The sequence below is a fragment of the Merops nubicus genome, unplaced genomic scaffold (assembly GCF_000691845.1).
Source record: "Merops nubicus isolate BGI_N331 unplaced genomic scaffold, ASM69184v1 scaffold5220, whole genome shotgun sequence".
NCBI classification, from domain to species: Eukaryota; Metazoa; Chordata; class Aves; order Coraciiformes; family Meropidae; genus Merops; species Merops nubicus.
The window spans coordinates 9,772-33,546 of NW_008584721.1; the positions used below are offsets into that span (position 1 = coordinate 9,772).

General features: G+C 38.2%; 1 protein-coding gene across 1 annotated transcript in view; it reads left to right on the top strand.

Annotated features, from left to right (window-relative positions):
• Positions 1-23,775, top strand: part of GALK2 (galactokinase 2) — a 48,706-nt gene that overhangs the window by 8,537 nt on the left and 16,394 nt on the right. The window contains exons 5-7 of the mRNA XM_008945078.1: positions 2,902-3,048; positions 16,866-16,964; positions 19,666-19,818. Of these exons, the coding sequence (XP_008943326.1) occupies positions 2,902-3,048; positions 16,866-16,964; positions 19,666-19,818 (399 nt within the window). The remainder of the gene's footprint in view (positions 1-2,901; positions 3,049-16,865; positions 16,965-19,665; positions 19,819-23,775) is intronic.

The following is a 23,775-nucleotide window of genomic DNA, read 5'->3' on the forward strand; positions in this document are numbered from 1 at the left end:
GCCTCCAGGCAGATTTTGGAAGTTTCCATATAGGCTAAAGTAGAATTAATGCACAGCAAGCAGACTTATTCACTTTCAAAATACTATCCTGCATTCTTTAGCTTTTCTTGAGATGCAGTTAAGTATTTTTATGTTAAAGCTTGAAGAGGAGATATGATTTGGTTTGTTTTAAAATACTTGCAGAGCACTGTTTTCAATTTATTACATAAATTACAATAGCAAATAATTGCTTATTTAATAAAGTTGTGATCAAACTCATTATCAAGGTAACACTTCTGTATTTTGAAGTTAAGAAAAATGCTTTCCAATGGAATCAAGTAATTAAAGTTTGCTTTTAAAAAGTTTTGGAGGCTTGTCTGTCAGGACATAAAAATCATATTTTCATCCTTTTCTTCCTATGGAAACTTTTTAAAAAACATTAATTTCCATTGCTACAACTTGTGCACAACAACTAAGTGATGCTAACTTACATACTAGGCAGAAGAAAATGCAAAAAGTAAGTAAACAGCATAGAGAAGAAATATTCCAGTAAAAAGCATTACTTATCCAGATTTTCAGTGTGTAGAACTGGAATGGGATTTTCAAAATTTCCTCAGTTAAGAGTTCAGCTATGCAGGAAATAGCACACTTACAGTAAAAGCAGGAACACTGAACAGGCAGACATTTTCCTGTCCACTCATTTGTGCTTTATCTTCTCCTTTGTGAGCTATCCTGTCTCCAGACTGACTTGTAGACTGAGCTCTTTGTCGAACCACATGCTGACTGTCAGCGTTGTCCTGGGAGGCAGCCTCAACTCTCAACTGAGGCTTCCTATAAATCTCACCTGCTGTTTGCAGGTGATTCATAGCCCTTTGAGGAAAAAAGCCATGGTGACTTCTCGACTTGATGTCAATCCAGTGGTATTTCTGGAAGGGCAGATGAGATAAACAGTGATGGCTAGGTCAGGAAAAGGTCACCACAGCCAGCCCAAATGATGGGCAGATGTGCTTTTTAGAGCACATGAAGCTTACCTCATGATAGGCCATTTAGGTCACCCCACAGGATGATCCCGTCCAACAGATAAGGACTACAGACAGCCAACAAAGCCTGCCTCAAACCTGCCACTGGAGCCTTCAAAATACAGTGTTTGGAACAATCAGTGCCACAGATCACTTTATTACAACCCACAGTTCCCAAACAGACCCTCGCCCTTATGTTTAGACCCAAATAAATTACTTATGTTTGCAGTAACATGAGTACTTTCTCAGTAACACGGGCATTTAAATTGAGTTGACTGTAGAGATATAGATTTGGTTTCTTTACACTATATCCTTTCTTACATTAAGGCTAGCATGACCAATTGTCTATTTATTTTGCAGTCTGCTACTGAGATTTGTTTCCTAAGGACAAGCTTTCATACTTGAAGGTTAATTGCAAAGCAGGTTTGCAGACTCTAGCACTGGCAAAAAAAAAAAAAAAAAAAAAAAAAAAGTCTAAATGTTACAGACTTAAGAAACACTGAAATACAAGTACTCAGAGGGTCCAGCGGGATAATCTGTTTATATTAGGTTGAACATGCTATCCTTTTGGGACAGAACTATTGCAGAACTTGGCAAAGTCCATTTTAATTTTTGAAACTGAAGTACGTTTTCTATTTAAACATTGCGTGATAAGTTTGCAAGCCTGATTCATGTTCAAGACAATCCAGAAACTATGCATCAGTTTCTGGTTACTCAAGCATTTTCTGTTTTTGAACAAGCCTGTCTAGTGTTCTTCATGAAGGGTCAAGGGCAGCAATAGTATTTTAGGTATGAATTCCCTTGTATTTTTAGAAAGGGAAATTTCAAATAATTTGAAGTGATGGTAGAAGACATTAAAGGAGGCTCTTTCTGTTTGCTGATTTCTACCATTAGTATTCATGGTTTGCTTCAGCAAAAGCAGTATAAATCTTTTGAAGGTAGGCATTTTCTGTGGAAACGCTGCCATTTTTCCTGATTATTGACACTGTAATAGAGTTTATTGACATATGAATCTGTATCAGAATGTAGCTATTAATATACCCCCCCATAAACTCAATGGTTTTTTAATAAGTAATGTGTGTTTGTTTCAAACTAACAACAGTGAGAAATTTTTATTAAAGTGATTATAAATAAAATGACAAAGCAACTAAAGACTAATTAAAAGAGTATGTACGCAAGAATTTTTGACTTCTGGATTTAATAGTTCTGTGATAACTATCACATATGTAAAAATATTTTAAACTTTATTCTAAAAGTGGCATGACAGAGATCATTGTCACTGCTGGCAAGTATTTCTTTGTGCCTCCTAAAGCATAGTGTCTTTCAGGTACCATTGTGGTTTTCTCAGTGTCAGTACTGTGGGTGCTTCAGGAGATAGGAGTATTTGGCTTTGAATACAGCTGCATGGCTACTAGCTCTCCATCAGCATGCTGTGGCTCCCTAATACCACATGCCAGCCTTAGAAGTGAAGCATAAAGTGGATCATCCTCTTCAGGATGCCTAAAGTGAGAAGCTGGGGAGAAAAGGACAAAGTAGGGTAAAAAATGATCAGTAACCTCTGGTACTGTCGCCATGGCAGCTCAGAGCAGAGCCAGTCACTGCAAAACCCACCCACGAAGCTTGGTAAATTCTTGGGCATTTAGCCCATACTGAATCTGCTTGGGGTACAGTTCTGTCAGCTCATATATGTGTACAGGAATTGCAGGCATACCTTTGGCTGAAGCCCTACCATTGGCTTTCTTCTTAAGGAACAGAATGAAAATTTTGCTTTATTTCGAGATACCAGAAGCAGGTCCTTGGTTCCAGCACCTCAACAGAAAGATTCTCTTTCTAAGTATCAGATAATTGCAAGCCTGAGCCTGTCTGTACTTGAAACTGAGATTGTTTATTTTTTCATTGTTAGGAACATTTTGGTCTTAATAACCCAACTGGAATGAATTGTCTGCTAGATGGAACCATCCCTCCAAGTTCTGGTCTCTCTAGCTCCAGTGCTTTGGTGTGCTGTGCAGGACTCGTGACACTGAGAGCTAATGGAAAAACCCTCTCTAAGGTAATTTACTGTAAAACATGAGAGTGTCAGCAGTAAAATTCTACTTAAAATTAAATATTGTTAATGCCTGTAAACATTAAAAACACGATACAATTGTTTTTGCAAAGAGTTGTTGGATATAAACTTAAGATATTGCACAATTGAGAAAACATCTTTGGCCAAATTTTGGCAGGATTTGAATTTGGCAAGAAAGCAGGCTTACATTAAAGCTGAAAAAAGGAGCATTATTGTAAGCCTGTACTTTGGCCAACCGTCAGGTCCATGCCTGGACCAGATGTGCTATCTGCAGGCCAGGACTGAGGATATATGTGCTAAAGCATGCACTCCCGAGGCCTTTACCCTCTCCCTGAATGACTTTTCATGGCTTTAACAGCAGAGCATCTGTTGGAGGCCTGTGGAACAATTTCTTGATAAATTATATAATCAGCACAGAGTAGAGATAAAATTCTTCCATCTGACTCTCCTTATTCTCTTCACAGTTTTTTTTAGATGAACATATTTACAGTCCAAAATAGATTCCTCATTTTTTTTAAACAAACATTAGTCTGAAAACAAACCCCAAGTATGTGACCTGTTAGCAGTACAACTGTTAGTAGAATTTGGCTCATGTAGTACAAATTTCTGGAGGAGTCATGGTCCCTGAAGGTGCTATATGGGAATGAGGTTCTCTCCAGTAAAAACGTTTGGTTAAATGAAACTGGGATCTTAAATTAGAACAATGTCAGGAAGAGAAAAGAACAGTTCTAAATGTGACTGTTATGCATATTTGTGCCTATTGTCTAAGGCAGACATTCCCAAATTGTGGTACAAAGCCAACTTAAAGTGGTACATGATGGTGGCAGCTGTTAACCGTGTCTGTATATAAGCACTTATCTGGGCCAGGAGGTAGCCAGGTCCAGACAGGAGGCTTTTGCTGATCAGTTGCAAATGCTTCTGAAGGTAGCTGCAGAGATCCGCTGAGCAGTAAGTGCTGCAGCTCACATTGCACAGCTCACAGAAAGAGGCAGGGCAGCTTTTTCATCCAGGAGCCTGTGGCTACGGTCAGCGGCACCCCCAGGAGCGTGTGGCTACAGTCCTGGGACAGCCATACAGAGGCTCTAGTTTGTGAGGTGGGACATGTAGTACAATGGTGGATGACAACGTGGACTTGAGGATCCTGCTGTGATGAGCGAGTCTCTGCAGTATGAAGCCTGGAGGTGACAGCTGTGCTTATTTTTACATGCGTACCTGGCCTGACAAGAAGTTTCTGGTTTTGCGTAGATGGTCTTATCACAGGTCAGCACTGTCTCTGATTGGTGGGAACCAAGTAAGCTCAGCTTGGGAACTTTTGTTCAAAATCACTGGTGTGCACGTGTTGAGAAATCTGGTATCTGCAAAATCCATAAAACTGACAGAAGTCAGAAAGCCCCAATTTTACTAGGTAGTAGAAATCTGTATCTGGAAAACCAGAAGCCAGGTTTTCATTATTTCAAGAAATACTGCCTAGCTTTCTTCAGAGAATAAATGATACAGTGCGTATCTTGAGCTGAATTTACATGGGGCTTGGGAGTACCTGCCGGCATTATGCCAGACCTGTTCCAAAGAAAGGTGCAAGACTCCTTTTGGCATTTTCATAGAAATGTGTGAGGCAACAGAAGGAAGACAGAGACTCCACTGAATGTCTTTCCTTCTCATGTGTCCTGTTCAATCAACCCAAAATCTCTTCAGCTTGCTGGTTGGAAAATGTGCTGAAAGTTACTCTTGTGTCTCAAATATAGCTGGACAAGCACAAGAGACACAATAGTGCATTTTTGTCAGGAAATTCTGCTGTCTGCAGCCAAATACTTTACACTTGTGATGAAAAATGAGCAAGTAATGTACAGATGAGAGTTCCCAATAGCCAGCATGGGAGCAGTTAAGAACATATCCAAGGTTTTGTGTACTTGCATAGACCAAGATACCTGCTTGTGGTGGCTAAGACAGAAGATGACAGCTCTGAAGACTGATGATTACTTTTGTCCAGGCTCTAAGTTTCCCCAAATCTAACAGGACAGTAAAAACAAGTTCAGTGTTCTCAGCTAATTTATGATTTAGCATTAGAGACCTCTTATATCTAGCTAAATCCAGATTCTCTGCTGCACTGAGTTTCTGCTTAGCCTCGCAGAACTGCCTTGTATAAGGCAGAGCTAGAGTGAATATAAATTAGAGCAATCTAGGTATGTGAGCCCTCAGAACTATAAAATGTGCTCTGGCCACTTCTTTCCAGCTTCTAATGCATCCTGTCCTGGTGTCAAATGCTATCTGTGCAGGATCCAGTAATGCTGGCTGTGTATCAGCTGGGAGCTCCTCCATGGCAGGGAAATTCTTAGCTGACCAGAAATAGGGACTTTCCAGATCCTTTCTACTAGAAAGCAAACTAGGACCTTGCATTTTTAGGGCTGGATATTTATGTGTTTGCTTATTTTTAAGGAAGAAACATCACTTTACCTCACCACTCTGACTTTTTTTTTTTTTTCCCAAATGCTTAAGAGTTGCAAAAATTGTAAATGGTAGTATTTATAAGTAACAATATTTGGTCATAGTGGTAATTTTATGAGAAAAGATTAACTTTTTGCCCTCCATTAGTCTGATGGACTTTGCAAAACCTTAATATGATCATCTATAGCAGCAGGACATAGAAACCTTTGGCTTGGAATCAAATTTGGCTGAATCGTAGAGCTTCTGTGGCCAAAGTTATGAAAAATTGACCTTTTACTGAATGGAACATTTATCTGTTTTGTTTCTGTGAAACTATTTTTATGAGAATATTTTGGTTATATGGTCGTTTCCCTGATAAATGTAAGTTTAAAATAGCAGCTGTAGAGTAAAAGTCATTGAAATTTAGAGCTTTTACGAGATAGTGCTTCCAGTGTGAAGTTTGGCCCTATGAGATTAAGAGCCAAAAAAAACTAAAATGAAAAATGTTGTAAAAGTGTGGCTAGAATTTCATGGTGGCTCACTTCAGAAATAGCACTTTTTTGATGTTGAAAACAAGTCCGAACAAAAATATGCTCTCACTAATTGTTGTGTGTAGCAGTCTGCAATAGGGCATTGTTTCAGTGTGCATACAATATTTTTTTTAAAAAAACCATCACACACATACACAATAGTTTAGGGAAAATAGCAGCCCAAGACAATTCAGCCAGATGTGCAGTACTAACAAGTTGCAGCAGAGCAACTGCATTCAAATAACAAGATGGAAAATTTAGAATGCGATCTTTAAAAAGAATCCATTTTTCTCCTCCAAACAGGATACCAGTCTAAGACTGCTGGCATCACTCAAAGAATAGCAATGCTCAGTATTAGCTTTTGATTTTAAAGTGATTTTTAATTTACTGTTACAAAATCAATCTTTTGTACAAGTTTTCATCAGGAGAAGATACTTTTTGTAAAGGAAATAGAATAATACTCTAAATTGCCCCAGCTTTGTGTTTCATCGTAGGAATGAATGAGTACAGAAAATCACTTAGTAATCTTGAATAACTAGATTTACTTGAAAGATGTGATGATAGTGTTGCTGTCCAAATATTAAATCTTGTGGCACTAAGTTCTGTTCAGCCACCCTAACATTTTTTCTGTTGCTCAAGGCTGGGCAACTGTGCACAAACTTATTGGAAAAAATAGATCAAAAGCAAATACGGTTTGTTTAATTTAATGTCAAATGTTGAGCATAGGAAATTGAATTAGATTTTTCTCAGTCTAATAGAGCCAAATACAAGTCAGACAGATTGATAAATAAAGGACCTAAATCTAATCTCTAATGGCACAGTGTCCATTTGCTTCAATTTTCTCAAACTGTTGGTCAGATGAATTTGAGTGTGGAATTTTCACAACATTCAACATTGTCCTGTATTTAAACAGTTACAATACCTGGTAGTGTCATTGATTTCAGTAGAATCCAACTGGAATCCTTTCCACTTTGTTGCTGAAGCGTGTATATAATAAGGAAAGGGCTTTACTTGAATATGTTTCCACTTCCTAACAATTTTTCTGATGTGTAATAGGACTTTAATATCTAGCTTTCTGGCAAGAAAATCTGTGATTTTGCACATTGATAGTGTGACTTCGAAGTTGATAGTATGTGCTGATAATACTGGTTAGGATTATTTCATAGTATTTCTGCATCAAAAATGTTTTATAGATGCATGCTTAAGTTATTTTTATGAGAAACTCAAATTGCTTACACAAAAAATCATACATAGATATATTATTTTAAAGTCCTGTTAATGTTGAAAAATTTTGAAGTTCCTTTCTCCCTGTGGGTTTAAAAACCAGGATTCTTTAACTTGTTAAGCTTGACTATGTGTGTTTGTAATCAAGGGGAAACAGAGTACGTTAGAGCAGTGGTAATCAAAGGCTGTAATCTCTCATCAGCCAAATTGATAACCTTCTATTTGAGCATGTTAGAGGGCAGACGAAGTCAAGCTAAGATTGCTGGTTTGATGAGGACATCCAGATACTATCTGACAAATATCTTCCCATTTTGGAAAAAGTAAGTATAATTACCTTGTAAAACATATATGAAGTTTAGCTAATTGGGATTGTGTGTGCAAACTGGAAGCAGATGGTAGCTTTCAGGAATCTATTCCTAGTCAAGACCAGATATTAAAAATAAGGACATTTCTGGTGGCAAAAATAACCTCCAAATTTGGCCATCATTTTATACCTTAATAAATGAAACAGAGTGCCCTATATTTCACAACTTATTTTCTTGTGTACATACACATGCATAAAATGTGCAGAGACTTAAAAAAAATCATCTGACTAGTTTTTAAATATGCCTTAAATTATAAAAACTGTTCTCTTCTTACTGTAAAATACTCATCTTTATCTATAAGTGTTTCTTCTCTATTTTCAGTCCTGTGTGCTGTGAACCAACCCCTGTAGAACTTCATAGAAAATCTACATTAAATTTACCATAAAATCACCAACGTAATTTCTTGTAAAGGGAAGCAGCAGACTTGAGTCTGACTTTTCAGATTAGACTGGCCAAAACGTTAATGAATGTGCATTGGGGAACCATTACTATATTACTGTAGAGAGAATAAATGTATGCACAGGACTTTTGGCTTAACAGATATTTAAATACGCCAGATAATTTAATTTGTGTGCTGAAGAGAGTTTTGGAGCACTGAAAATGGCAATTTAAAAATAATGCATATGAACTAATGTATTTTCTTCATGGAGCTTCCCTTCATGAACAATAACATTTAAAACAGGAAGAAAATTGGGTTTTGATTTTAAAGATTAGCTATCACTTCTCCTGCATTGTTTTCCATAGAAAATCTATCACATTTACCTTTGGCCAAAATGAACTTACATAAAACCACTGAGCCAGATGTAATTTAATACTATCATTTTATAGAGAAGGGTGCTTTATTTTTGCTGCTGTCATTCTGGATTTGTATATATCAAATTTCTGGGTAATGTAGGGTGAACTGTTCCAAAAAAATACTAAGCAACACTAATTCTGTTTTACTAACAAATACTTGCCTGTCTCCTACTCACTAATTGCCTTACTCTTTTAAGGGGTTTAATCTTACACAAGTTTACTTCTTTAAAGTTCTATGTGAGATTGAAAGGGATTGATCATTGGTATGAAACATATTGACAGTGACAGTTATATAGGGACATATTCTGTCACAGTTTACATACAGTCCTGACCTATTGCTTGAGTAAAAAGAAGAGCAGTTGGCCCTTGACCTCTTTGTGAGCAAGGGGAAACTTAAAGATGAAACTCCCTTATCTATTCTCAGTCAGATCATTCTCTAGGTTTCTATTTTTAGGAATATTTTAGTAAGTGATCAGCTGTTCTTGTTCATTATTCCTTAGATACCTAAACACCTTTGTATGTTTAGGCCTTCATGTTTATTATCAATTACATCAAACTGAGAGAAACTAAAATAAATGATGGAGCAACAGAGAATCAACTGAGCTGTATTATGTGGTTCATAATTTGTCATACCACTGGAGTATTAGGGTATATAGGGCCAAATTAATATTGGATTGTGCCTGGAAACAGTAAAAAACATATTCTTTTATCACTTCTTCAATATTTTTGAAATACCAGAATTACTGAGTTGAAAATCAAAACCCGGATTTTAGGTGTCTCATACAGAAACACAAACAAAACAGAGGAATATACATACTCATGAAAAGTATCATTTTACGGAAAACCTGCTTTTTCCATTAACAGTCCAAAACAAGGTAACATAATGCAGAACTATTGATAAGTTCTTAATACAAGAAATCTCTCCATCTAGAGTAACAACATATAAGGCAACTAATAATAAAAAATCACAACCCTTCTTTGTCAGACTAAATTTCATTTCCACTAATATGATTTCCCAGATTAGACTTTCTGCATGCTGGGTAGGAAATCTTGTGGCTCAAAGATAAAACAGATTTAAGTGGTAGTAATTTCTTTCCTTGTAACCCAAGATTGACTTGCTCCTTATCAGGGAGAACTTTAAATTGTTTCAAACAAAAAGCAGAGGTAGTTAGTAGAGCTCTTAGATCAAAGGCTAGCCTAGGTCTGCAAGTGGGGGCCAGTTGCCTGGTAGACAAACTGGTGAGCCTGCCTTCTGCAATAGGATACGCTATGAGCAGACTTTAGAATATGCGTTTGAAATGGAACAGCCTGAAAAAAAGACATTTTGTATATTGTAAGTTTTAGATTTTTCCAGATGCGTAAACCAAAGTTGCCTAAAACCTAAGAGTTCAGTTTTGAAATCCTTGAGAGAGCAGATTCCTTAAATAGACTACTTCACATAAACTTCTTAATGCTTAACTGCCTATTAGGCAAGTGAATGAATTATATGCACTCAGATTCTACTCCAAATTATGTTGCTTTCTATTGTTTTAATTACAGATATTCTCATTTAATGTGTTGTATCTTTTTTTTTTTTTTTTTTTGATAAACAACAAAAAAACCTTAATATATCACATAACTCACTGACTAAACATCTCCCATGGACGTGCAGGCAGCCTGGCACACGTACTTGCCAATAGCTATAAAAGTACTGCTTGGTACGTATCCTATTGGGTCTGGCATTCAAAAGCTGCAATATTTAGTGTTTCTTGAAAGATAACCAGGGAAACTTCAAGGTTTAACTCACTTACCAGCTACTGCTACTGTCAGGTTACTCTCATCCCTTCCCCGTGTCCAAAGGCTGAACACACCAATTGTACAAAATAGCTCAAGGTATACCTACCTAGACTAACTTTAGATTTTTAAGTTTCCATACCAGCTTTCCTGCCTACTACCACTCATTTTTTACAGACCTCACTACAGTCAGCAGAAGGGAAGAGTTTGCTTCAGCCACGCCACTGCAAAGCAGGTTTAAACAAAGGGACTTTGGCCAGGAGTGGCTGACATGAGCACAATCTCCCTGTCGACTGGGCTCGCAGGATGGTAACCTCAATGAAAGAGCTGGAATAGCAGTGCTGAACTGGATGAGATTGCATTACTATTTGTCTGTGTCAACACTAATTAACACACATTTTATGTGGCTTATTTGCCACATAAAAATACCACAAGATACAGTGACATTTTCTCTAAGGTAGTCTAAGAAAAGCTGTAAGTCTGCCTCTCTCCTTTCTAACCAACCAAGATAGTTAAACTGAAAAAAACTCAGGGAAAAGCCTTATGGATGATCAAAGGTACAGAATGACCTCCATAAAAGTAACCTTGGTGTCTTTGGAAAAAAGGCATTTGAAGGAGGAAGTAATAGAGGTCCATAAAATGATGAATGTAATTGATAGAGTAGATTAATTAATGGATAGGAATCAATTGTTCATCACCCCTGGCATTATGAGATCCAGAAGGTATTAAGTGAAGTTAGTCAGGTACATGCTCATAATCAACAAAAGGAGAGGGTTCTGCACCTGACAAGTGGTTACTGGATGTTCTAGGTGTTAAAATTTTGAATGAGTTAAAAAGGAGTCTGGACAAGTTCATATGTAAGAAATCCATTGTTGGCAACTTAAACGTGCAGAAATCACACTTGGCTCAGGAAGCTCTTTACCAAAAAATAACATTCTGGGGAATACTGCCTATACTTTGGTCCATAGCAAAGGCCCACTTCCAGGTACAAGGTACAGAACTAGAAGTGACGTTTTGAAACACAAAGGCTGGTTTTATGTTAAAATATTCTGTATTTTTATTCCACACTAGGTCTTAATGAATTTTGAGTAGTAGACAACCCCTTACTTATATGCATTATAAACACTTCCCTTCTTGGCTCAGTTATTGTGGGTTTGAGTTGTTTTGGTTTTTTTTGGTGGGTAAGGGTGGGGGAATGAGGGTGGGAGAGAGGACAGGAGGACTTGAGATCAAAGGTGACATCTCCTGATACTTGAGCTTTACTTTTTCAATTACTACACTAAATATATCACTTTGCTTGTTTAACAGTGTAGATGACAGCTTGGGACTTACTGTCCACATGATAGTAGCTATTCATAAATGGTGACCTGGTCTAGCCAGTCCTGGTTGAACAACTTCCTGGAATAGTGCAGAAATTCAGAGGGTAGCACGTAGGTGGATCACAGGACAGTTGGGGTAAGGAAATTTATGATTCATCTGATTAAGTAATTTTTTTTTCTAGAGTCATAATGCTACTGTTCAGATCTATCTCAGTTTCCCTGAGACCATGTGCTTTAGAGAAATAAGCCACAATACTGGAAATAGAGAGGTTTTGAATTCTTATTTCAGCTTTGTGACTGATTCACATGACTTTGAACAAATCATGTTAATATATCTGTGCTGTCTCTCAATTGAAGATAACAGCAGCCTTATAGGAATGCTTTTAAAGTATGTAAAATTCTATTAAGACTTAAAATATGATTTATTAGTGTTTTTGAAAGACTGCTTTAGGGATGGAAAAAACATGCTAGTGAGTCTTGGGTGCATAGAACTAGTTATGTTTTTGTGGTTGGCTCAAAGTGATCTCTCATACAGATCAGAGTACGTGGGATGGAAGTGTTGTCTGTGTGCAAATAGGGTTTATTCTTTCTGCGTATTTCTCATGGTGCTTCATGAAGACCAAATGTCTGCTTTCACCTATCTCTACAAGAAGGCCTGTTTAGGACTCCTGTAGAACTCAATAGAGTCAAGATTGCTTATTTTATACTCATAACAGTTGTACTTTGAGCCCTACCAAGGAGTGGCTGTCCCCCTTTGACCTACCTGCCTGCTAGGTGATGCTGTGGTGTAGCCTGGGGAGTGGTCCCCTAAATGTGGCTGTGAGAATGCTCTGAGCTACTGCTGCGGTTTGGGGTCAGGACCGCCCCCTGAACCATAACAGGTGCTCTCTGTTAACCCCCTCCCCCACCCCAAAAGGGAAAGAAGAAACTTAGTGATTAGAAAAGAAAACAGCTTTAATACTACTGCTAATAATAATAGTAATAATGATAATAAAATAGACTATGTACAAATATATACAAAGTTAGTCCTGAACCCAACTCCACCCCGATGGCAGTGCGTCACTCTCACCCTGGTCTGGGGAGCAGCCCCCGGGGAAGGGGGTCCCAGGCTGGACTCAGCCTTAGGCAGCGACTTGGCACAGGAGCTGGATTCTGGAGCTCAGTTCTGGAACACAGGGCTTGGGATCAAAGGCAGGATGGATGAAGTCTGCCTCGGGTGCCAGCCACTGCAGCAGAAGCAGCCAGCAGCCCAGCAGAAGGAGATGAGAGAAGACAGAAGGGGCAAGGGAAGGGCTTGTCCCTCCTGATCCTTCAGATTTACTGGATATGATGACTGCAGGATGGAATACCCCACTGGTGAATCTTGGGGTCACTTATCCTGCCTGCTCCTCCCCACAGGTGCTGTGTGCTCTCTGCCCCTGCTCTGTGTGGGATCCAAGCTTAGCAGTGGCCTTGGTCTGCACACCAATCCCTGGCAGTAACTCTAAACATGAAGTCTTATCACTGCTAAAACAAGACAGTTTACGAAAATGCTGCTAACTTCAGGCAGAGCAGTTAATTAGAAGAGCTTTAGCTAAAAAGTAAAATCATTGAGCAGAAACAGCTCTGCTTTACCCAAAACCAGGACAGCTGCATCTCTGCAGAAATTGCAGTGCAGCCACGAGGAAGAAGGTGATGAGTGCCTAGGTATCCTTCAGACATGCATTTGAGATGTTGCCAGATTGTGCAGTGAAATCAGATCTGAGAAGCTCTGTATTTTTTTTTTACAGGTGACACATACACTACAGAGAGATATAAATAACATGATTCAAATAGTCCCTGCCCTAAAGAGCTTCTGAGTGTTGCAAATTGAATGGAAACAAGGCATAGTTCTGAGACAGGCAAATTTTTTACTCTGAGGTACTTTCTACAGAAGCCTAAAGTCAGAGAACTTGTGTAGCAAAATGTGGTTTTTTTCAGCTTCTAGTAATGAAGTCACACATATTTATAGCATTATCATCCAAGAATCTCAAGTAGCAATTACAGCTTTCAAAGAGGGGGATGATACTCCACATTTTACTGAGGAACTAGAGCCATGATGAATTAAAGGGACATCCCCTGTATCACAAGAAACTTAATGTGGAGCTAGAAATTGAGCCTAGACCTCCTGACATTAAGTTCACTGTTTTCAGTCATATGACCATCCTTTTCCAAGTATCGAATATATACACAAGGCTCTCCACTTTAGCCTTCACATTAGTTTCCAATGCTACAATTCAGTTCCTCTGAACTTTGCCCTTTCACTCATTTTAGCAGCAAGGCAAACGTTTGCCCATTTGTCTCAATAGTAAGTAGAAACTGCTTTATATACAGATGACGATTTCCTCTCCATTCACATGCTTCTCATCCTAGTATTAGAAGGCCAGCCTGTGTCAGCAAAGGGCCTGTTTAAATTAGAAACCAAATAATGTTTCAGGGATGCCTTGGGCTGTCTTGTGGAGAGGGATCTTCTCAACCCTTGCCAGTTACTACTTGGTGGTCCTGCCAATCCTTGCTAGGTTTCAAAACAAAAGTTGCTCAAGCTCGAGCAGCACTGTTAGCCTAGCACACACAGTTGGACAGCTGGGGAGCTGGGGCGAAGTAAGGCCCGATGCTTAACAAGGCACAATTCACCAGACCATGTAAAGGGACAGGGGAGTGGCACTGTCCTAATTGTTAACAGTCCTCCTCTGCAAGACTTCTCCTGATATTTATTTAATAAGCCCAAGCTCATAAAGTCTAAATGATTGAAGCAATCAAGCGGTAGCTGATGTGCATATGGAGATGACATGCAGCCGGCCTAAGTGAAGGGTGAAATCTTTAATTTGTGACTTTGCAAAGCTTTAGCTGGCAATCGCAGATGAAATAATACCTCAGGCAGCTGTGCTCAAGAGTGGAATATACATTGCAAGTACCTCAGGCCACGTTTGCACAGCCTCTGCTCCTATTTAAGTGTGCATGACCAGTCTGCTGGTGTGGTCTTTTCTGCCAGTGTGGAGAAGCTACCATTGCTGCCATTATGAGTGAGTAATGTCCAGGAAATCCAGTCTGATGCCTTCTGTCAGTGGCTACACAATTGAGGGGTGTGCCTTGTTCTGTTCTCAGAGAGGCAAAAGGCAGGTTCAGCGGAACTGGCATTTCCACATCCCAGCAACAGGTGATTGTTAACAGGCACGCCTTCACATGTAGAAGGGAATGAGCATCTAGACACTGCTCAGAGGGGAGGCTGGCTCTTTCTTTTCTGTGGAGCTGTTGCTCAGTACTTTAGCATTACATGGGGAGAAAAGAAAGCATCATTACATTCATCAGCATTTAATTCAGAATTATTTGCAACTTGTAGGGGAGCAGGACCAAATGGTAAGTGGATGTTAAACTTTCATTGATGGGCTGAAGAAGTCTAAGGTTCAAACTGAAAATAGGATTGCTTGGAGTGGACATGGGACAAGGGATGAAAACTAAATTTTGATGAACCAGATCTTCAGCAAAAGTCAGGCACTAGGAGATGGCTTTTGTTAAAAAGAAGGAGCACCAAAATATGTGATGTTCCTATACTTCTGCAAGAAAAATAAAAGCAGCATTATCTCTATTTCAGCTCATCGTTAAAATACACAAAGGAAAGGCAGTGTAGGGAATGAGAGTATTTTTGCTGATGGTTCTTGCTGTGTTCTCTCGTTAATGGTCTTTCTCTTCTGAGTGTTTATTTACCGTGTTTGATTCAAAGAGATGCAGTCTGTACAGTTTTAGAGTAGCTTTCTTAATGTTCTTTTGATAACTTCTACTTACCAGTCTAAGGCCTATTAGCCATAACTGCACCGTGAGCTGAGTAAAGTGGTTGTTCAGCTTGATTACATTGATCTAAGCACCAATTTTAGAACTTTGTGGTGTGAGTGCACAAGCAGGCATGCACCCTGCACATACTTTTCTCTTAGCATGGTGATTTACTGCCTCTTATCTGCTGTCTTTCACAGCTGTGTGCTGGCTAGTGTCCCTGCCTTGCTGGTTAGCTTGTTTCAGTGCTGTGATGCTGCATCCTTAGTGTGGAATCTGAATTTGACTTTGCCACCAGATTGAAAAATGCACTGTGGCTTTTCTTAAGTTCTTTTCCCATCTCCCCATCTGTGGTTACCTTGTGCTTAGAAAAACAAACTGGTAGGAATCGAGTAGGTGGACATGGATGCTTTGCTTTTTGACCCTCTTCTTTTTGACTAGTCTATGTTCTTTGACCATTCTCCAAGGCTTCTCTTGTATTTTGTTTTGGCTTGGCCTGATGGCTGAAAGCTTTAGTGTAAGTTATTATTTTTGACAGTTATGATAGTGATATTATACCCTCCCACAGTATCTGACCTACAAGTATCAGAATGCACAAAGATATACCTAAAATGTCACAAAAGAATGCAAATAACATATGGTTACAAATTAGTTGAGATAAACAATGTAAGTAGAATACAATATCTCAAGGAGAAATGACAGGCAACACTGATTAGAATATTTACAGTGAGAAGGGGTTTCTGAGTTTGGCTGAGTACATAATTTTTGATTATGGAATCAGTGCATTAAAATAGTATGAAATAACAACTTGCCATTTTGCTGTAAGCTACCAAGATGCATATATAGATAGATTCAACTAATAAGCCAACAAATTAGTCTTAGAACATGTTGGAATAGACCCTTAAGAACATCAAGTTCAACCATTAACCCAGCACTGCAAGGTCACAGTAAACCATGTCCCTGAGCACCACATCTACATGTCTTTTAAATCCCTCCAGGGATGGTGGTGACTCCACCGCTTCCCTGGGCAGTCCGTTCCAATGCTTGACAGTCCTTTCAATAAAGAAATTTTTTCCTGATGTCCAACCTAAACCTCCTCCTGTGAAACTTGAGGCTGTTTCCTCTTGTACTATCAGTTGTTACATGGCAGAACAGACCAACTCCCCATCTTGCTACAACCTCCTTTCAGGGAGCTGTAGAGAGCTATAAGGTCTCCTTCCCTCAGCCTCCTTTTTTCCAGGCTAAAGAACCCCAAAATATTGGCTATTGGCATAGAAGGCTGTGAAGTGAATGAGAAAGGTGGGAGGAGGACTGTTACAAGAGTTAAGCATCTAAATGAGGCTGCTCTGAAAAGCATCTGGCTATGGTGGGTCTATTGGAGACTGAATAGTTGATTCTTTTTTTGCTTTAAAACAAAAGGAAAAATAAGCTGTGCGGCATCTTGGGTGATACCAGCTTACCCTACAAGATGTGTGAGAGGCAGTGGTTTCAGAGTTCTATATCCTTTGTTTTCTCACTAGTTCATATGTAAGCAGTATAAAAGTATCATCTTTAACCTTGGCTGAAGGTTCATGTTTGGTTTTTTTCAGGTGGAACTTGCAGAAATTTGCACAAAGAGTGAACGTTATGTTGGCACAGAAGGTGGAGGAATGGACCAGTCAATCTCCTTTCTGGCAGAAGAGGGAACTGTATGTGGATTTTTGTAATCAAAACTAGCAAAGTAATACTAATTTATATAAACGAAAATATTTTGATACCTATCCAGCAGAAAGACAAGAAACTGAAACACCTTAGTAAGCAGTGTAAGCACCATTGGTTTGCAAATGGAATAGGAATTATATGTATAAACTTGTGTACAATCCAGTATGACACATCCGAAAGAATAAGATGATGAAAATCAGAAAGGGCAAGAAGGAGGAAAGAAAAAAAAAGTACTCTAGAAGATCACCAGGTTCCACACTATTTGGCTAATTCATCACTAAACTTAGAATGTTTCCCATATAATGAAATCTGAATGATCGGTATGCCTTGTATTCAGTGCAAATGGGATAATTATTACAAAAATGCTTTCTTGAAACTTCTTATAACCAAACAGTTCTAGGAAGTTTTGCCAGGTCCAGTTACAAAGACAATGGAGATATTTTTTTTCCCAGTTTTGCTAATTCCAGGCAATTCTGTGGCTGGATTCTGATGTAGAAGACATTTAGCTGTCTTAAGCTTAGTGACAGAAGGTGGACTGGCGATGATAAGCAGGAACTGCCAAGTTATGCATGAGTGCTTGCAGTGGAATTTACAGTGAAGTACAGCCACTGCCCCAGAAGGTGCACAGGACTGCAACTGTTCAGAACTAAACCTGTCAAAATACTTTTATTGAAGTTAACGTAGCATTTAATGACAACCTTTATTTCCATTTAATCGTGATATCATACCTCTACAGCTTTTGCTCCTTAATGCCTTATCTTGGATGAGCTTATATGGAGAATAAGCTGTTTCCTAGAATTACACCAAACAATTCCACCATGAGTCACATTTTTTCAATTTCACATCACCTGTACCTACTCTACACCTTTTTTATACCATTAGTAGGAAACACAGAGCTACGTGAATGCGTATTTTCCTAGCATACACACAGATGATCATGTAAGTGGAGGTCTTTCTGATATACAGAGGTAGTGATCAAAAAGGCAAATAAAATGTTAGAAAAGAATAGAAAAGAAACTTCGAACAAACCAGAAAATATCTTTGCTTCAGTTTACTTGCAGCTGAATGCAGTTCTGGCCTCCCATCTCAAAAAAAACCAAAAACACACTAGAACGAGAAAAGTACAGTAAAGGACACTGAGATTGATCAAAGCTATTTTTTTCATAAGAGCATTGACTAAATAATTTGAAACTTCTCAGCTCAGAGAACAAGTATCTTTGAGGGTGGTATTTTGAAGCTCTGTAAAACCCCTGAATGGGTAAGAGAAGGTAAATTGAGAATTCAAATGTTTCTCATAACTGAAGAACTAATAGAAACACAATAACATTGGCAAGCAGCTTGTTAAAAACAAACAAGGATGTTTTGTTTGTTTTTTTCCAAAACATTCATTGTTAATTTGAGAAATACCGTACATTGTGGAATACAAAAAGTTTAAAAAGGGTTCAAAAAAGACTTTCTTGGGTACACTGATAGAATATCAGCATATTTGTAGCTACTAAACATAATAGTCTGAAGTGTCTTCAAGTGTGAGTATAACTGCTGTAATCTTTACCTATAGGAAGCTGGAAAAATATACTTGAAAAAAAAAGATTGCTTTGTATATGTGCTATTTTTATATCCTCCCTAAATATCCATTTATGGCTACTGACAGAAACAGGACAGTGGATCAGCTTAGTGCTGCATTCTGAGCTAATGTAGCAGTTCTTAAAGGGTATGTTGAAATGTAAGCAAGTTGGTATGTCTTGATAGTAGTTTTGTGACGTGGTCCAGAATCTCAATGGCAGGGAGTAACACACATGCTGTACATAATGTACAAGCAGATTTGTCATTGTTTATTTAGCACTCTAGCTGCTCAAGGAACTCTCTGGGAGTGAGCAATGCCAAAACCAGTAAGACGTCCCTGCTTGCAGAGTTACAGTCTATTCTGAGAAGCCAAAGCAGGGCACATGATTTACAATTTATCCCAATGAAAAACCAGATGTGAATTTAATCTCTTGATTACATTACATCCTGAATTATTTAATTAATGGATGCCTAGCTATTCCATGAAAAGGTCACAAATGTTGGGAACATCTCACACAGCCTGTGTAAGGCATCTGTGAGTCAAGGCAGTCTCTTATGTCAGAAGGAGACAGTACCTACATTCTTATATATAGTTTTATTACATTTCTCTGTTTGATTGCCCATTTGTAACATGATCACTGTTTCCAGTCAGTCTTAAAATTCTGATACTATTCTGTACCTCAGTGAACTAGCCTTGATTTAGCAGAAACATCAGAAAACCAAGGGGGAGGTGGGTGGTGGGAAAGGGAATGTGAAGCCCCTTGTTTCTAGTGGCACGCACATTGGCTTCACAGCCAGGCCTGGTGCTTTGCTGTAGATCAAAGAAAAAGTGTTGTCTCAAACAGGCAAGAAAAATAGGTTGGGTGGGGTTCTGTGAAATGCTGAAAAAAACCAAAGACTTAATGGAAACATTTTAAAATCCAGCTCCAAGGGAAAGGTTTGAAATGTATGTGTAACTTGGCCAATGAGGTTAAACCTCTTTTCTCGCTGTTTCATGTCAGTTTTCTTTCCTTAACTGTCCCTGGATTTTCAAGAGAAAAAACATGCAAATTTGTGTTTGATTTATAGGACTAAGTGCACTGTTAGCTCATAGTAAATTAAAACTAACCATTTTTCTTTCAATAGGCCAAGTTGATAGAGTTCAGTCCTCTGAGGGCAACTGATGTTAGACTTCCAAACGGAGCGGCATTTGTTATTGCTAACAGTTGTGTTGAAATGAATAAAGCAGCAACTTCTCATTACAATATTAGGGTAATGGAGTGTCGTCTGGCTACAAAGGTAACGTATGGCTTATGTCAAACTCTAATGAAACCTTTGTCTAAATATGTGCTTTTTTTCACTTTGGACCAGTCGTGTCTTTAACACCTGGCTAGGTGCTACTTTAAGCAGCATTTTTCTTTCCAAAACCAGACACCTCCATCTCTGCAGAAACAGAACTCTTGCTGAGTTAATGGAAGTGCAAGGACTGTGCCCTTATATAAAAGATTATGGGATTTAGCCCACTTCAATTTATTTTGTCTATAAGTTATTTTTTCAGAAAAAATATTCTCAGTTAATAAGATAAACCATTTCTAATTAAAGCTGAATAATGACAAATAATGGAAGACAAACAGTGTGGTCACATGTTTACTTGTGTATCTGGCAATAGATGTGTGTTTTCTAGCATTTAGAGAACTTCAAAGCCATGAGTTGGAGGCCTGGAAGTAATATTGGAAATACTGAATAGTAGCGTGTATGTCAGAGTAAAGTTTAAAAACGAACTTGAATCAAACCCATTATTTAGGTTGTGCTGCCAGTTTACAGCTTGCAAGTATCTCTAAAAAATATGGAATTTGAGCATGAAAAATCTTAAGTTCCACATTAATTCTGGATTTTATAGACTGTATGTTTAGGAATATGTAAATCTAGGCTTTGATTTGAGTTTGTCACAGGAATACAATAGATTTTATTTTGATTAGACTAAGTTGAGGGAAGCTAAACTTCAGATTACTTTTTTAATGGGCTTTAAACTCAAGTATAAAGAATAAGATAAAGACCTGTCTATGAGTTGGTTCTAGTATAACTGATAAACCTCTAATTTAGAGTAGTTAATTGACCAAGTATGTATTTTAGAAAGAGCTGCTTTTGGAATTTTTTTTATGCATAGTAAACAGAGAGCCTTCACAGACTATCAATTCTAAAAGGTAAAGGAACAAATGCAGTAAGTTGTAAAACCTTTTGAAGTATTGTTCCGTACACCAGATTTTGTGAATTGAATTGCAGTTTTCTAAATTGCTTTAAATTATTGTTCCTGTGCAGGAAACTGAAAAGGCAGTAAGAAAAGGTGATTTTTTTTTTTTTTATTTTTTTTTTTTTTAACATTCCTGTTAGCTATGATGCAATCTCTAAAAGGCACCTTTAACAGATGCTTGATTCTACAGAGACTAACAACATACACCTGTGTATTTTTAAACATATGCTACCCAGATGGAAAGTTGCACACTATAAAAATACATTGAGCTAGGAAAAGACTGTCTTTAAGAACAAGTTACAGTGGGGTGAAGGAGGGCAGGTATGTAAGTAGAAGCAAGGAAGTCTTTTAAGCACCATTAAGCTAATGGAACTATGAAATAACATGCTGGGCCTCGTAATAATGCTTTGAAAGTCTCATAGGGAAGTGCCTTAGGATAGCCTTTTTTTCCCCCCTTCTGATTTAGGTCATTCTAGAATTTCATGCTGTTTGAAGAAAGCTGCGTGTAAGTAAAGATGCCTGCCAACCAACATATCCTTGCTGGCATTAGTGTAGAATATTTAGTCTGCATATATAGGCTAATGTACAGTCAGTCTGTCCTACACCAGGTGAGCTCTTGATCATCCTCACAAAAGTATCTTCCTCAGGTTCTGTTCCTTTGCCTTCCCCTATGGGGTTTTGGGTAGGTTGGTTTTTATTTGTTTGGGATTTTTTTCCTTCTCTATTTTTATTGTAGCCTCCAAGTCCTTTCCTGTACTCTACTATGTTTAAAAATGCTTATGTTATGCAGAACACTTGCAATTCCACAGGAAATTAACTTATACTTTTTACTTCAGAAAACTTGCACAGTAGGTCCTGCAGGATGAATACAAGCATTAACGAACACTGTGCTCTCCCCTGCTTCACCGTGTGTGGTTCGCTTCACTGTCAGCTACAGAGTAGTGCCAAGAATGTCAGCAGCTGGAATGCTATATAGTTAACCAACTGTTTGTTAAATGTGGAAAGATGCTCAGATGACATTATAGAAACGTAAAGTGTAGCAAAGTGATGTTGCTATATAAGGGCTGAGTATTCCTATACTTAATCCTAGTCAGACTTTCTTTTCTTTATATTTGTCCCATCATTTAATTTACATTTATGTTTTCCTCCCAGTACAGTTCTCCACTGTGCCTGTGTTGAACCATAAAGGACAATAAAGCCTAGAGATACGACACCATGGCAATTTAGAGCCAGCTGCATGATGTCCACATCTTTAATCCATCTAGTCAGAGCTCATCAAGAAAATATCCAACTGTGGGATCAGTATTGGGATTACTTTTGTACATTAAAGAGATGGGATTTTTTTCCCATTTCTGTTCTGTGTTACAATTTGAGCTGTTGCAGCTAGACCGTTTTCAAAAAACACTTCTGTTTGCCCATAACATTTTTCCAGTGCTGTTGAATTGAAACTTTGCTATAAGCAGTACAGACCTTTCCAACAAAGCCCTGCCCACTTGGAACATTTGACCTCCAAAACCCCAGTGTAGTTATCTCATCTAAAATACAGCATCTCCCTTAAGATATAGAAATGGGAACAGATGTGACAATACACATGGCATATTTCTACAGGGGATTATTTATTTTAAAAGGAGGTAGAAAACTTTTTGTTGCCTTACAGAACATTATTTTTAGTAAATTCTTTGTTCTGTTTAACTACTGGTAATAAAGCCTAGAGGATGCTGAACACTAGGATTAAAGTATGAGAAAAAACCTTGAAGCAGAACTAACAATGTCACAGACATACACCAGCGTAAGAGATAATACTGACTATTAAGTAAAACAAATGAAGTGATAATTGTTATTCTAACTTGTCAATAAATAAGCTGAAATACAATTATATAAAGGATGTGGAGTTCTGGGCACTTGGACCCTTTGAAAAGCAGGCCAGAAATGACTTAGTCTTTTACAAAAAAAATTCTCACCCTGATTCTGTGTTAGCCACTAGACAGTGCTGCTTCTTTCTCTACCACTGAACACACAAAACTGTGTTTTAGATGGTGACAGAGTCATATGATTAGGATTTTGTTTGTTCTGCTCTACTAAGCCTCACATAAATCTTAGCAAGTCACTAGATGGCACCAAAAGTAGTTAATTTTTATGTACTGTAATAAAGCAAAAGTGGGCAAGCCCCTGCAAAGCACTGTTGGGGGAGAGCAGGAGGGTGAGACGTTTTAGCTGATAACTGGGCTGCAGATCTGATTGAATTTCATGCTCTAATTTTGTGCAAAGCAATGCAAATTCTTTTCAGACATGTATGTAAACCCCATGTAAACTCAGGAAGTTAAATGGCGTTGCTGAATCAAGATGTAGATTATTTCGAACGAGTCTCACTCCAAACCAGTGTTTACTGAAAGAAATAACACACTGAGTGAAATCTTGGCCCTGTTATTAGAGGTTTTAATGCTGATTTGAATAGGAAAAGGATTTCATTCCCTAGTCTTGCTGCACTGGTTCAAACTCTTTGCAAACATACAGGCTGAGGTGACATACTTGGAAGACTGAATTTCAATTTCAGTGATGTGGAACTGAAGGTATGTCAGGTACTTAAGAATACAGTAGAACAAAGTTGGTATGTACCTGCTAATCTGTGTTTTACTCTGTAATATTTTGTTAAAATTAAAGATTGTGTGTTAGTAGGATCCCACAATAACCACTTCATATTCTTCTATAATTTATGACATTAAAAACATTCCACCTTATGAAGAAAGCTGCTTCACAGGACCATTTTCGATACGAACATGAGAGCATCAATACATGTAGCAACCTTCCAGAGAAAAGCTTCTCTGACATTTCCTTTTAGGTTTCTGGTGTGTTGAAGTAACTACTGCCAATTGCCAAAACATCACAAAAATACACAAAGCATGACATCATGGTCTGGAGTGGGAAGAACAGAGAAGTCTATAACTAATTAACATCATAGCAGTCATGCAGGAATGGAGCAGATTCTGACTAGCACATTGTAACCT